Raw genomic sequence first — 16,436 nt, forward strand, 5'->3', positions numbered from 1 at the left:
CCAACATGTTTTGGAGAGGACCGTAGTCACATTGGTATATTCCTTCTTCAGGGGAATTGTTTTACATACAGATGGGTGGAGGATAAATATTTTTTGTCTCTAGAACATAGATATGAACATCAATGAGTAACATAGCAGAGAAACAGAACCATATAAATGGTCTATTTTATAGCCATCATTTATATCAGAGAAAATCATCAAAAAAATAATAATCATAGTACTTACAAAATAAAGCTCATGTCATAGGAAAAAGACAAGCAGAGAAAAATGTCAACGTGCTGGTTATAGTATGTTTGTTATTTAAAAAAAAAAAAAGGGTTTTCAACCCCTTCAAGGCTGGCCATACATTGTACGGAATTTGTACAAAAAAAATTGTATAATCTCCTTTAGATTTACCTCCAACTATGTAGTGCAAGGGCCTGCCTGATTGGATACAAATTGAAAATGTTGTTAAGGTTTGACCTCTTATTATATAGTTTTTGGTAAATCTTAAGGAAAATTGTACAAGAAAATTGTATAACGTTTGGCCAGCTTAAATCTTATCCACGGATTTCCCTAGACTTAAAGTAAGATGGCGCTTTATCCCAAAATCCTCAATGCTTTTTGGAGGAATTCCACGTCTGCTATAGTATTATCTGTCGTAAATCCCTGGCCAATATTACCTTGCATCTCTCCAAATTTTTCAACAATCTCAATCTTTCAAACCTCACAACAGAACATAACATGTGAAGCACATGGATACACCATTTACATATAAGATGATTTTTGGCAACTATCTAATAAACTGAAACGGAATAAATCTCCTGTCTCACATGGTTTGCCGAATAGATATTATATGAAATTCTCTGATATCTTCGTCCTCCATCTGGTCTGCTTTTTCAGCCCTCTTCGTGTTCAACCTTTCTTCTTCATGTTAAATTGCTCTTCTCTAACGAAAATTTAGAGAGCTTTTATTAGCGTAATTCCAAAGCCTAACAAAGACCCTTCTGATGTTTCCAACTAAACACCTACAGTGCCTATTCATACCCCTTGAAATTTTCCACATTTTGTCATGTTACAACCCAGAACATAAATGTATTTTATTGGAATTTTATGTGATAGACCAACACAAAGTGGCCCCTACCGTATATACTTGAGTATAAGCTGAGATTTTCAGCCCCTTTTTTTAGGCTGAAAGTGCCCACCTCGGCTTATACTCTAGTCATCGCCGTCTGCCTACATGATCAGCGTGTCATGCAGACAGACTGCGGCCATTTCACTGTTCAAAAGCCACGCCTACTCCTCGTCTGTGATAGGCAGAACACGCATTTTCCCAGCAGTCAGTGTTCAGCCTACCATGGACATCCTCTCATCCTCGTCCGTGGTATGAGGATAAGCAAATGTCCATGATAGGCTGAACACTGACTGCGGGGAAATTGAGTGTTCTGTCTATCACAGACGAGGAGGAGGCGCGGCTTTTGAACACTGGAATGGCCGCCGAATGTTATTATGACACGCTGATCGGTGGATGCAGATTGCCACACGGAGGCTGCAGATTGCCACAAGGAGGCTGCAGATCGCCACAGGGACACATGCACAGGACACAGGGAGGCTGCACAGGGACACATGCACAGGACACAGGTAGGCTGCACAGGACACAGGGAGGTATGCAGCTGCAGATGGGCATTGTTGACCCTCTTTTTCCACTTACAGTAGCTGCTGCATTTCTCACCCTCGGCTTATACTCGAGTCAATAAGTTTTCCCATTTTTTTTGTAGTAAATTAGGGGCCTCGGCTTATATTTGGATCAACCTGTACTCGAGTATATACGGTAATTGTGAAGTTGAAGGAAAATGATAAATGGTTTTCAAATATTTTTACAAATAAATATCTGAAAAGTGTGGTGTGCTTTTGTATTCAGCCCCCCTGAGTCAATACTTTGTAGAACCACCTTTCGCTGCATTTACAGCTGCAAGTCTATTTGGGTATGTCTACCAGCTTTGCATATCTAGAGAGTGACATTTTTACATACAGTTGTTCTCATAAGTTTACATACCCTGGCAGAATTTATGATCTCTTGGCCTTTTTCAGAGAAAATTAATAATACAAAAACTTTTTTTTTCACTCATGGTTAGTGTTTAGCTGAAGCCATTTATTGTCAATCAACTGTGTTTACTCTTTTTAAATCATAATGGCAAAAGAAACTACCCAAATAACTCTGATCAAAAGTTTACATACCCCAGTTCTTAATACCGTGTATTGCCCCTTTAACATCAGTGACAGCTTGAAGTCTTTTGTGGTATTTGTGGATGAGGCTCAAGGCTATTTATCTTCTCAGGTGGTAAAACTGCCCATTCCTCTTAGCAAAAGCCTCCAGTTCCTGTAAATTCTTGGACTGTCTTGCATGAACTGCACGTTTTGAGATCTCCCCAAAGTGGCTCAATGATATTGAGGTTTAGGAGACTGAGATGGCCACTTCAGAACCTTCACTTTATTCTGCTGTAGCCAATGACAGGTCGACTTGGCCTTGTGTTTTGGATCATTGTCATGTTACATAGTTAGGTTGAAAAAAAGAACAAGTCCATCTAGTTCAACCATAAAAAATAAATAAATAAAACATAAAAAATAAATAAATAAAATAAAAAATATCATACAATCCCATATACCCAATCCTATACCCACAGTTGATCCAGAGAAAGGCGAAAAAATACCCAGAAAAGCAGGATCCAATTTGCTACAGCAGGGGGAAAAAAATTCCTTCCTGATCCCAGAAAGGCAATCTGATTTTCCCTGGATCAACTTTACCTATAAATGTTAGTACCCAGTTATTTTATGTACATTTAGGAATGAATCCAGGCCTTTCTTAAAGCAATCTACTGAGCTGGCCAGAACCACCTCTGGAGAGAGTCTATTCCACATTTTCACAGATCTTACTGTGAAGAAACCTTTCCGTATTAGGAAATGAAATCTCTTTTCCTCTAGACGTAAAGAGTGCCCCCTTGTCCTCAGTGTTGACCGTAAAGTGAATAACTCAACACCAAGTTCACTATATGGACCCCTTTTATATTTATACATGGTGATCATATCCCCCCTTAATCTCTTCTCGAGTGAATAAATTCAGTTCCTCTAATCTTTCCTCATAGCTGAGCTCCTCCATGCCTCTTATCAGTTTAGTTGCCCTTCTCTGCACTTTCTCCAGTTCCTGATATCCTTTTTGAGAACTGGTGCTCAAAACTAAACTGCTTATTCCAGATGAGGTCTTATTAATGATTTGTACAGGGGCAAAATGATATCTCTCTCTGGAGTCCATACCTCTCTTAATACAAGAAAGGACTTTGCTCGCTTTGGAAACCGCAGCTTGGTATTGCATGCTAATATTGAGCTTATGATCTACCAAAACCCCCAGATCCTTCTCCACCATTGATTCCCTCAGTTGTACTCCCCCTAGCATGATATATGATGCATATTCTTAGCCCCCAAGTGCATAACTTTACATTTATCAACATTAAACCTCATCTGCCACATAATCGCCCAATTAGACAGTGCATTGAGGTCGGCTTGTAAATTTGAGACATTATGTAAGGATGTTATTCCACTGCATAGCTTGGTGTCATCTGCAAAGACAGAAATGTCACTTTTAATCCCAGACTCAATATTATTTACAAAGTTATTAAAAAGTAAGGGTTGGAATGTTGTTGGAATGTCCAAGTACGTCCCATGCAAAGCTTTCTGGCTGATTAATGCAAATGTTCCTCCAGTATTTTTTGATAACATACTGCATTCATCTTGCCATCAATTTTGACCAAATTTCCTGTGCCTTTGTGAATGAATGAATGAAAGATTTGTATAGCGCTGCAAATGCGAACTGAATCGCCTCAAGGCGCTTGATCCGTGCTGTTGGTCCTGTTTCTTAGAAGAGATGGGTCTTGAGTTTTTTTCTGAAGGCCCGATGATTTTCTTCTATGCGGATGTTGGTGGGTAGAGCGTTCCATAACCGTGGTCCTTGGACTGCGAATCTTCGTTCTCCCTTTGATTTGTAGCGGGACTTGGGAATGAGGAGGAGGTTTTGGTTAGTTGATCAAAGACTGCGCTTAGGTGTGTAATGTTTTAATTTCTCGCGTAGGTATTGCAGAGCGTTTCCTTGAGTGCATTTATGGGTGAGGCAGAGGGTCTTGAACGTGATCCGGTCTTTTATGGTTAGCCAATGTAGGCTCCTCAGGGATGGGGAGATGGATTCCCAGGGTTTTTTTCCTGTTACCAATCTTGCTGCAGTGTTTTGGATGACTTGTAGGCGTGCAATCTGGAATTTAGGTAGTCCTATGTAGAGGGAGTTTGCGTAGTCGAGGCGGGAATTGATGATTGTTCCAACTACTGCTCCTTTTCTTCTTCTGGAATGAAGGGGATGAGTCTACGTAGTAGGCGAAGGAGATGGTGAGATCCACTGACTACCGATCCTATTTGTGCATCCATCGTCATTTCTGAGTCAAAGATGACTCCGACATTTTTGGCTTTGGTGCTTAGGGAGATGGTCTGTCCAAGGATGGTGGGTGGTGTCCAAGGATTCTTAGTTTTTGTATTACGGTTTGCGTGGAGGAGAAGAAGCTCTGTTTTGGATCCGTTGAGTTTGAGGGAACTCGTGGTCATCTAGTCGTCTATCAATGTTAGGCATTTTTCTAGTCGCGTAGTAGTGGTCTTTTTGATCAGTGATACGAAAGTAGAGTTGGGTGTCATCAGCATATGAGTGAGCCATGGCCTGGGTGGAAGCCTGATTGCAGTGGGTCCAAGAGTTTGTTTGTGTCCAAGTGGCGTTGTAGCTGTTGTACTACTGCCTTTTCCATAAGTTTGGAGATGGAGTTGAGGCTTGTAACCGCGGTAGTTAGGATCTTTAGGGTCGAGGTTGGGTTTCTTTAGGAGGGGTTTGATGATGCCTTGCTTGAGGGCGATTGGAACTATCCCTTCTTTGAACGATTGATTTATGAGATGTGTTATAGTAGGAGCCAGAATGTCGGAACATTCTTTCAGGAGTTTTGTGGGGATGATGTCGTTTGGTGATGTGCTGTCACGGAGTCTTCTGATGATGTTTTTGGTGGTGTCAGTGGTGATTGGGATCAGCGAGAAGTTCGGTGCTTGTGTGACGTTCGTGTCTATTTCCTCTTTTTGCTTTAGTTGAATGAGGTTGGTTGTTTTTTTCTGTTGCATTTTTTCCCGAATGTTGTTGATTTTGTCGATGAAAAAAATCTGATAACTCATTACAGAATTCTTGAGTTTCATATGCTGGGGGCTCTAAGCAGGTAGTGTTCATAGTCTGCGCGACTATTTTGAAAAGTTCCCTAGGGCGGTTTAAGGCTGTTGAGATGGTGTTTGAGAAATGTTCTCTTTTTGCTTCACACATAGCTCACACATTCCCAAAACATCAGCGATCCACCTCCGTATCTTTCATCATAGGCCATGTTGACTCCTCTCCAAATGTAGCGTTTATGGTTGTGACCAAAAAGCTCAGTTTTGGTCTCATCACTCCAAATGACTTTGTGCCAGAACGTTTGAGGCTTGTCTCTGTGCTGTTTGGCGTATTGTTAGCAGGATACGTTGTGGCATTTGCATAGTAATGGCTTTCTTCTGGCGACTCAACCATGCAGCCCATCTTTCTTCTAGTGCCTCCTTATTGTGCATCTTGAAACAGTCACACCACATGTTTTCAGAGAGTCCTGTATTTCACCTAAAGTTATTTGTGGGTTTTTTCTTTACATCCAGAACAATTTTCCTGGCAGTTGTGGCTGAAATTTTAGTTGGTCTACCTGACCGTGGTTTGGTTTCAACAGAATCCCTAATTTTCCACTTCTTGATTAGCGTTTGAACACTGCTGTTTGGCATTTACAATTCCTTGGATATCTTTTTATATCCCTTTCCTGTTTTACACAGTTCAACTACCTTTCTCTCGCAGATCCTTTGGCAATTCTTTTGCTTTCCCCATGATTCAGAATCCAGAAGGGTCAGTGCAGCACTGGTTGAAAGATGCAAGGGTCTGTCAGGAGTCCAGAAATGCATTGACCTTTTATACACACGTTAGATACAGGCAAACAGATCACAGGTGAGGATGGTTACCTTTTTAATAGCCATTCAAACCCCTTTGTGTCAACTTGTGTGCATGTGATAAGGCCAAAATTGCCATTTTGATTTAAAAAGAGTAAAGACAAGTTGATTGATAATAAATGGTTTCAGCCAAACACTAACCACGAGTGAAAGAAAAGTTTGTGTTATCATTCGTATTCTCTGAAAAATGGAAATTAAAAAAAATGGAAAGAAATCATAAATTCTGCCAGGGTATGTAAACTTATGAGCACAACTGTAGTTACATAGTTAGTCAGGTTGAAAAAAGACACAAGTCCATCCAGTTCAATCATAAAACCATTTTTTGCCCATTCTTCTTTGCAAAATAGCTCAAACTCTGTCAGATTGGATGGAGAGTGTCTGTGAACAGCAATTTTCAAGTCTTGCCACAGATTCTTGATTGGATTTAGGTCTGGACTTTGACTGGGCCATTCTAACACATGAACATGCTTTGATTTAAATCACTCCATTGTAGCTCTGGCTGTATGTTTAGGGTTGTTGTTCTGCTGGAAGGTGAACCTCCACCCCAGTCTCACGTTTTTTGCAGACTCTAACAGGTTTTCTAAGATTGCCCTGTATTTGGCTCAATCCATCTTTCCGTCAACTCTGACTAGTTTCTCTGTCCCTGCTGAAGAAAAGTATCCGCACAACATGATGCTGCCACCACCATGTTTCACGGTGTGGATGGTGTGCTCAGGGTGATGTGCAGTGTTAGTTTTAGCGTTTTGCTTTTGGCCAAAACGTTTTAATTTTGGTCTTATCTGACCAGAGCACCTTCTTCCACATCCTTGCTGTGTCCCCATATGGCTTCTTGCAAACCGCAAACGGGACTTCTTACAGCTTTCTTTCAACAATGGCTTTCTTCTTGCCATTTTCCCATAAAGGCCAGATTTGTGGAGTGCACAACTACTAGTTCTCCTGTGGACAAATTCTCCCACCTGAGCTGTGGATCTCTGCAGCTCCTCCAGAGTAACCACGGTCCTCTTGGCTGCTTTTCTGATTAATGCTCTCCTTGCCCAGCCTGTCAGTTTAGATGGACAGTCATATCTTGGTAGGTTTGCAGTTGTACCATACTCCTATTTTCGGATGATGGATTAAACCATGCTCTGTGAGATTTTCAAAGCTTGGGATATTATTTTATAACCTAACCTTGCTTTAAACTTCTCCACAACTTTATCTCTGACCAGTCTGGTGTATTCCTTGGCCTCCGTGATGCTGTTTGTTCACTAAGATTCTCTAACAAACCTCTAAGGGCTTCACAGAACAGCTCTATTTATACTGAGAATAAATTACACACAAGTGGACTCTACTAATTAGGTGACTTCTGAAGGCAATTGGTTCCACTAGATTTTAGTTAGGGGTATCAGAGTAAAGGGGGCTAAATACAAATGCATGGCACACTTTTCACATATTTATTTGTAAAAGAAAATCATTTGCCTTCCACTTTACAATTATGTGCCACTTTGTGTTGGTCTATCACATAAAATCCCAATAAAATACATTTACATTTTTGGTTGTAACATGACAAAATGTGGAAAATTTCAAGGGTTATCAATACTTTTTCAAGGCACTGTATTTCTTTGAGCAACTGTGATCTTAAAATTCTCATTGTATTGCTTGCCTGGTGAATAAACTTGTTTCTGGAGATACGTGTGTATAGCCATGTAGATCAAACAGGATTTTTTTAACAAGCTTAAGATAAGATTCGTAGAACACATAACTTGATCTCATCAATCCAGTCTTGCTGGGACATTTCAGCTCACAGGGAAGCCAGGCTTCTTTATTTGGGTCCCAACAAAGATTTTGAAAGGGTCTCTTGGGACTTCCTTTTTCACGTGCCCTACGTGCATTATATCAAAAATTTCTATCAGAGGTTTAAAATCTTCCTCCATTACAATTCAGAATGGCACACGCTATTGCAATGGAACCCCTGGCTCTTGCAATCTAATTACAATCTAATCCGGACGTTAAAGGGATAGATTGCGGGCAACAGGAATACAAATGTGCCCTGTTTGCAGGCAATGTTCTTATGTACATATTGTTTCTGCACACCACCAAAGTGGTTGTAAGCCTCCAGTCATGAAATATGAACAAAGCACATCCTTCTATACTGTGTACTTGTCTCTAGCCAGAGCTCTGACTGGCATTTCTCTCTGCTGCCTTATTCTTCTGTTATCAGCCTGTGGTCCATAGTCACAACTGTTCTTGTTCTCCATACTGTGTGAAGGAGGGCCATGTCCCTTCCCTCAAATAGAACTCAGAGCTGTCTGCTTTAGGAACACTTCAGATCCCCGCCCCCTGCTCCTAGATCTAAGAAGAAATCCTTTTATTTTTGTGTTTTCAGAACGATCTACAGAAGAAATGGCTGCTGATAAACAGCCACAACTTATGTAAGAGGATTTGTGTAACAGGATTTTCTCTGTGTATCACTTATGCCATGTACACACTATCGCACATTCCGACAACAAAATCCATTTTTTTTTCCCGAGGGATGTTGGCTCAAACTTGTCTTGCATACACACGGTCACACAAATCTTGTCGGAAATTCCGATCGCCAAAAACGCGGTGACTTACAACACGTGCGACGAGCCGAGAAAAATGAAGTTCAATAGCCAGTGCGGCTCTTCTGCTTGATTCTAAGCATGCGTGGAACTTTGTGCGTCGGACTTGTGTACACACGATCTGAATATATGACAACGGATTTTGTTGTTGGAAAATTTGAGATCCAGATCTTAAATTTTGTTTGTCGGAAATTCCAACGGAAAATGATAATGGAGCCTACACACGGTCGGAATTTCCGACAACAAGCTCCCATCGAACATTTCCCGTCGGAAAATCCGACCGTGTGTACGCGGCATTAACGCTGGTTACTTCACTGGGTATATGTGCAGGTTTACAACCATGTTAAATTATTACAATCCAGCCTTTCCTTTAACAAGAATGAATCTTTGGCAATGAATATTATGCTGCCGCCCACAATTACCTTACTCTGCTCTAATTTTGTATTTCAATGGACCTCTAAATAAATCCCATACTTTGGTATTCACTTAACCCCTTCCCGCCGACCGAACGCACATATGCGTACTCTGCTTTCCGGGGTTATACCGGGATGATGCCCGCAGCTGCAGGCATCATCCCGGTACCGTTGTTTTCAGCGGGCGATCGGCTACCCGAGTATAACAACCGATGCAGCTGAAAGCCGCTCGGCTGTTATACCGGAGGAGCGGGAGGGGACATCCCCCCCCTCCCGCTGCCTCCCGCCGCTGTTACCGAGCCTCCCGTGCGATCGGGAGGCCCGGTGTCCGTTCGGCTGCCTTCGGCGGCTGGGGGCGGGCTGGAACGAAGCTGCGAGCGGCTTCGTTCCAGCCTTCTTGTTGTAAATGCGGAAGCGACGTCATGACGTCACTTCCCGTTTACTCGGCTGCCAATGGCGCCGAATTTAAAAAAGTACACAGTATTCAGAATCGCCGTTTTCGGCGATCTGAATACTTTGAAGTGTAAAGGAGGGATGGGGGGGTCTTTTAGACCCCCGATCCCTCCATAAAGAGTACCTGTCACCACATATTACTGTCACAAGGGATGTTTACATTGCTTGTGACAGCAATAAAAGTAAAAAAAAAAAAAAAATTTTAAACACAATTTATAAAGTACAAAAATAAATTAATTAAATAAAAAAAAAAAAAAAAAAATTTAAAGTGCCCCTGTCCCCGCGAGCCCGCGCAGTGAAGAAAACGCATACGGAAGTCGCGCCCGCATATGTAAACGGTGTTCAAACCACACATGTGAGGTATCGCCGCGATCGTCAGAGCGAGAGCAATAATTCTAGCCCTAGACCTCCTCTGTAGCTCAAACCTGGTAACCGTAAAAAATTTTTAAATCGTCGCCTATGGAAATTCACCGTAGTTCGTCGCCATTCCACGAGTGCGTGCAATTATAAAGGGTGACATGTTTGGTATCTATTTACTCGGCGTAACATCATCTTTCACATTATACAAAAAAATTGGGGTAACTTTACTGTTTGGATTTTTTAAAATTCATGAAAGTGTCACTTTTCCAAAAATTTGCGTTTAAAACACCGCTGCACAAATACCGTGTGATAAAAAATATTGCAACAATCGCCATTTTATTCTCTAGATTCTCTGCTAAAAAAAATATATATAATGTTTGGGGGTTCTAAGTAATTTTCTAGCAAAAAATACGGATTTAACTTGTAAACACCAAATTTCAAAAATAGCCTTAGTCATGAAAGGGTTAAATCTGACCTTAGACACATTGCACCACTAAATATTTCCATCTCTTTTTAAAGAAATCTCAACAGACTTAGACAAATGGTCTACCTCAACTTTGTCATGGTTTGGTAGGATTCACTCGGTTAAAATTTATTTCCTTCCCAGAATCCTGTATTATTTTAGGAGACTTCCTTCAGCATTTTCCAGAAGGACTTGCTAATGATTCAAAAGAGGATCCTTCACTTCATATGGGGCGATTTAAAAAAAAAAGTGAATTAACAGGCTGACACTATACACTCCTAAACCGCAAGGGGGATCCCTAATCTTTTAGCTTCATTCTTGTGCTCAACAAGCTTGATTAGAACCCTGATGTGGATCTGATTGCACCCTCCTATTCTGTGCCCTACTTTATCTTACACAATGGGGGTTATTTACTAAAACTGAAGAATGTAAAATCTAGTGCAGCTCTGCACAGTAACCAAGCATCTTCCATGTTTTATTGGCAAAGCGTAATTGAACAAGCTGAAATTAGAAGCTGATTGGTTACTATGCACAGCTGCACCATATTCTGAGTGCACTAGTTTTAGTAAATCACCCCCAATGGCTGTTTGGGATAGGTAGAGGGCTAGGAAACAACTTTATTTCCCCCATGTCCCTCTTGCTCACCTACTGAAAAATCCTGATTTTCCCCTGGCACTACAACCTCGCCTATTTAAATGGTAGGAAATTCCTGAGGATTGGTGATTTCCTGTTCAGAAACCACATTCGAAGTCTGGAATACTACAAAGATAATCTGTAACTGCCGCCTTGTAAAATGTTTAGATACCACCAAATTACTTATTTTCTAAGGTTAAGCTGAAATATGCCCGCACCCATTGTTAACATCATTTACGTTCCCACACTTGTACCAAATGCTCTGGGGCTGTAGGGTCATTTTACCATATGGTCTATGAATGTCTAGGTATGTACCCTTTGGTCCAAGGTCACTCATTTTACCAGTAGGTTTCTTTAATATTCCTAACATATGTAATCCTTTATGTTGCCTATTGGGCTATGTGGAGGATGACAGTCTACCTAAGGGTCGGTTCACACATGGGCAACACGACTTTAGCGCGACTTTGTACCGCGACTTCAACGCGGCTTCAGCGCGACTTTAGCGCGACTTCGGCAAATTACGAGGCGACTTGAAGTCGCCTCCATGACAGGCGACTTCGCCTGTGGCCAATCACCTCTCTGGGAGGGAGGGGGGAGGGAGGGGTTTTCTCTGCAAAGTCGCTTGAGAGATCCGACTTGCAGGCGACTTACATTGAGTTGAATGGGTACAAGTCGCCTACAAGTCGGATAGAAGTAGTACAGGAACCTTTTTTGAAGTCGGAGCGACTTCAGTAGTGTCAGTTAAGACGGTTCAATTCACTACAATTGTAATCTAAATGCAAAGCGACTTGGGGCGACTTGAGGGCGTACAAGTCGGATCCCAAGTCGCCCCAGTGTGAACCGAGCCTAATGGGTGAAACACTTTTACACCTCCCGTTCTTTTTATACCAAGAAATTAACAATGATGCCCTGGAAGTCCAATGTCTCTCCCTCTTTATCTCCATGGCTTAATCTTGTTCACCACTTCAATACCCCCCCATAGTAATTTGACGTTCTCAGCTTCATGCCGGAATGGGGGCACGATGCTCGTGCCCGGCAGCCGCGATGTTCGCCGGGCACCCGCTATCGCTTGTGACGAACCAGGAATGTGGATCTTTGTGTGTAAACACACAGATCCCCACGTCCTGTCAGGGGAGAGGAGACAGATCGTGTGTTCCTAGTTTATAGGAGCAGTCAGTCCCATCCCCCACAGTTAGATTCACTCCCTAGGTAACAGATTTAACCCCTTGATCACCCCCTAGTGTTAACTCCTTCCCTGCCAGTGACATTTATACAGTAATCAATGGCTATTTATAGCACTGATCGCTGTATAAATGTCAGTGGTCCCAAAAATAGTTTTCAAAAGTGTCCGATCTGCCTGCCGCAGTGTCGCAACCCTGATAAAAATTGCAGATTACCGCCATTACTAGTAAAAATAAAAAAAAACTAATAATAAAAAAAATGCCATAAATAAATAACTTTTTTTAGGCGCTATAACTTTTGTGCAAACCAATCAATATATGCTTATTGCGATTTTTTTTTTTTTTTTAATTAACCAAAAATATGTAGAAGAATACATATCGGCCTAAACTGAGAAAAAAATGTGTTTTTTTTTTAAATTGGAATATTTATTATAGCAAAAAGTAAAAAATCGTTTTTCAAAATTGTCGCTCTTTTTTTGTTTATAGCACAAAAAATAAAAACTGCATAGGTGATCAAATACCACCAAAAGAAAGCTCTATTTGTGTGAAAAAAATTATTAAAATTTCATTTGGGTACACTGTTGCATGACCGCACATTGTCATTCAAAATGTTACAGCGTTGAAAGCTGAAAATTGACCTGGGCAGGAAGGGGGTGAAAGTGGCGGTATTGAAGTGGTTAATCAGGCGATTCCCATGTACAAACTGCCCAAAGTAATTCAATAGGGTTGAACGTACTCCGAACCTATGACATTGCCCTCTTTTTAAAAAATTAGACGTGGAGGGGGATTGGGTTGTGTAGACATTTGAGGAGATTGGCCTCTTACATAATTCTTCCTGCTAGAACTGTGAGCCATCATTCTCACGAGGCGGATCCGCTGCCTTGGAGTCCACCTTTGTCCGCCAGCTCAGCGGGAGATCTCTCCATTGATCTCCCCTGAGCCGGCGGATGACAGGTCCCTCTCCGCTCACTGAGCGGGGAGGGGCTTGTCGAGCACCGCTAGTTACTATGGAGAGATCGGACGAAAACGGACAGCATGTCCGTTTTCATTAGATCTCACTTGATCCGATCCGCCAGGGACTGCTGCGAACGTAGGGGCATCCATCTAATTTTAGCGGATCGGACCGGATTGGATGTCGGCGGACATGTCACCGCTGACATCCGTCGCTCCATAGACTAGCATGGAGTGCCCGTTCAGGTCCGCCGACAAAACTGACAGGCAGACCTGAATGGTCCGACAGTGTGAAAGGGGCCTGATAGTATGGAACTGGAACTGCTGGTTGGTAGTGGTTTTTGACTGTGTCAAACAGAAACTGAATTGGATAACGATTAATGATAACCCTTCCTGCGCACATAATAGCACCCAAACCAAATCTGACAATACATGGAACCTGTGGATACACCATCTAGCATTGGATTAGCGAGACCTGGGAGACTCCCTTTCTGGTTTCCTATTTCTCTGTACCTTTTTCAAGTATTTCTGTCTTTGTCCTTCTTTTTTCCCCTCTCCCTTCTATCTTATAAGAAGGGGTTGGCTTTATCGTTATCACTTTTCAATATGCATACATAGGCACGTCGCACAAATTCTCATTTTTGCTGCAGACTGTTTTGGTTAAAATTGGATATACGTTCCTTTTAGTCACGTGTCTTTTTTGGAGTATTGTACCAGTTTTCACTCTCTGGTTGAAGTGTGGTGTTGTATGGAACTGCTAACTACTTATTCCATGGCAATACTTTGTTCCCTGGCAGTATTGAAATTCCTTTATTTATTTAACCATAAGTTGCATTATACATACCAAAACAAGAATACTGCAAAAATACAGTTACATCGGTATGCTGGCAACATACACAGCATTGTAATGTCACTGTATATCTTCTGTAAAGGGATTTGTTTTCTGTCCCCGTCTATTTTGTTGTTTGAAAATATTAAACAGATTGTAACTTAAAATGCCTTAATGGGGTGGTTGTCAGTATGGGGGAGTGGGAGTTCCTAGGCAGGCTGTATTTCCATGCAGACTGCCCAGGTAATGTCCACACATGAAGAAGGGAAGGAAAGAGCCAGATAATACTGGAAGTCCTCCAGCCAGGAAATTACATGATTCTATCTGACCTGCTGTAGCTTTTAAAGCGCACTATGAGAAGTGCACAGTGTGCAGTGAAAGTCATACTGGAGTTCAGCTTGTTGAGCTGAATATTTGATAAGACTCAAATTTACAGTGAAATAAAGTAATAATGGTATGTAAATCTTGACAGCTGGACTGTTTTTTGTTTTTTTTTTGGTCATAACGACATAGTGAAATTTAAAAAGTATTGCAAAGTGCATTTTGATAGTTCTTGAACTGATATATTGTTATGTGAATTATCTATTTGAATTGCCAATAACATATTGTACATCACTTTTTGTATTTAGGTATATGTGCTCTCGTGATTTACTGTTTTTCCTCTTTTTTTTCCAGAACACCTTCCCTTCTACTGGTAATTTTTTTTCACTGTAAAATATTAAATTTATTTGTGATAAAAAACCTAAGAATTAGAACTTAGATACCAGGATACTAGACTTTAGGCTATAGTATATATGCACTTTCACTATGAATTATACATTTATATTTGGCCATTCAGCCTTTACAAAAATACCAAAAAAAAATGAAAGCCTGGCACTGACTCAACTTGAAGTAAAATTGTATAGCCTTTATTAGTAATCCATCAAAACCCTAACCACTTGCCGACCAGATGCTGTCATAAGGCAGCAGGTCGGCATGTTCCTGCAAATCGCCGTAGGTGTACGTCAGCTCCATCAAGGTCCGCCGGCCACCCGTTGTCGTGGGAACGAGAGCCAGAACGGGGATCTTTCAATGTAAATGGACAGATTCCCGTTCTGACAGGGGAGTTAAGAGAGAGCTCTGCTGTTCCTAGTGATTAGGAACAGCGATCTCTTTCCTCCTCCAGTCAGCCCAGCCCCCATGCAGTTGGAAACACTCCCAGGGAACACACTTAACCCCTTGGTCGCCCCCTAGTGTTAACCTCTTCCCAGCCAGTGACATTTATACAGTAATCAGTGATTTTTTTAGCTCTGATCGCTATATAAGTGTCAATGGTCCCAAAAAGGTGTCAAAAGTGTCTGATCTGTTCGCCGCAATGTTGCAGTCCTGCTAAAAATCGCAGATCACAGCCAATACTAGTAAAAAAAATAAAAATGCCATAAATCTATCCCCTATTTTGTAGACACTATAACTTTTGCGCAAACCAATCAATATACACTTATTGCAATTTTTTTTCTTTTTTTTACCAAAAATATGTAGAAGAATACATATTGGCCTAAACTGATGAATTTTTTTTATTTTTTGGGGGGATATTATAGCAAAAAGGAAAAAAATATTGTTTTTTTATTTTTTGGTTTTTTTCAAAATGGTCGCAATTTTTTTGTTTGTAGCACAAAAAATAAAAGCCGCAGAGGTGATCAAATACCACCAAAAAAAGCTCTATTTGTGGGGAAAAAAAGGATGTCAACTTCATGCAGTGCCGTGTCGCGAAAAATGGCCTGGTCATTAAGGGGGAAAAGCTTCCAGTCTGTAAGTGGTTAAAGAATCATTTAAACCGCAAGATTGCAAAAATATTGGTTTTCTTTATTAAAGGCATTGCACACTTTCAATTTTTTGTTGTTATTGTTTTAACTAGGTTAAGTAGCAGTGTCGAATTTCCTGTATTTTTGGTTTGCTTTACCTTGTAATGATGGGCTCATATAATTTGGCTGCGGTTTGTAGTGTCATGGCTGATCAATTCCCCTATGTCCATGTATTCATTAACCTAGCTTGTCCCTAATGACAGGCAACTTTTTGTTTCAGGTCACATTGTCCAGTGCATGCCTTCTAGTTTCATGTGTAATGCTAATGTGATGATACACTCTTCCAGCATGTTAATTGTTTCATCATAGGAAATGTTAGTACTACAGACAGAGGTCACACGTTAACCTATGCAGTGCCATACCCGCGTGCCTCATGTTCGAACACAAACAGAAACTTATGAATGTGAAGATTACTCTACTTAAAGCTGTGCGGATACAGGGAAACAAACAAATGACATCATGAAACATAATAAAATTACATGATCAATTTGCATCTTGAGCAGGGGAAAAACACAAGGTACAGGTAGGAAGGATTATGATATCTTTAAAGATGACAAGTGTTTTCAGCAGTATTGTATGCAGTCCTAACGGCACATCCTAGTGGTGGCCAGTAGCAGCTTGTTGACATCAAAACAGGATGTAAACACAGATCAAGGCCACATTC

General features: G+C 41.1%; 1 protein-coding gene across 2 annotated transcripts in view; it reads left to right on the forward strand.

The window, feature by feature from the left end:
- The window catches only part of USE1 (unconventional SNARE in the ER 1), a 190,604-nt gene that overhangs the window by 156,894 nt on the left and 17,274 nt on the right, over positions 1–16,436 (forward strand). For both annotated transcript variants that reach the window (XM_073593039.1, XM_073593048.1), the window contains one exon: positions 14,607–14,625. In XM_073593039.1, coding sequence (XP_073449140.1) covers positions 14,607–14,625 — 19 coding nt within the window. The remainder of the gene's footprint in view (positions 1–14,606; positions 14,626–16,436) is intronic.

The sequence above is a fragment of the Aquarana catesbeiana genome, linkage group LG01 (assembly GCF_042186555.1).
Source record: "Aquarana catesbeiana isolate 2022-GZ linkage group LG01, ASM4218655v1, whole genome shotgun sequence".
Classification (NCBI taxonomy): Eukaryota; Metazoa; Chordata; class Amphibia; order Anura; family Ranidae; genus Aquarana; species Aquarana catesbeiana.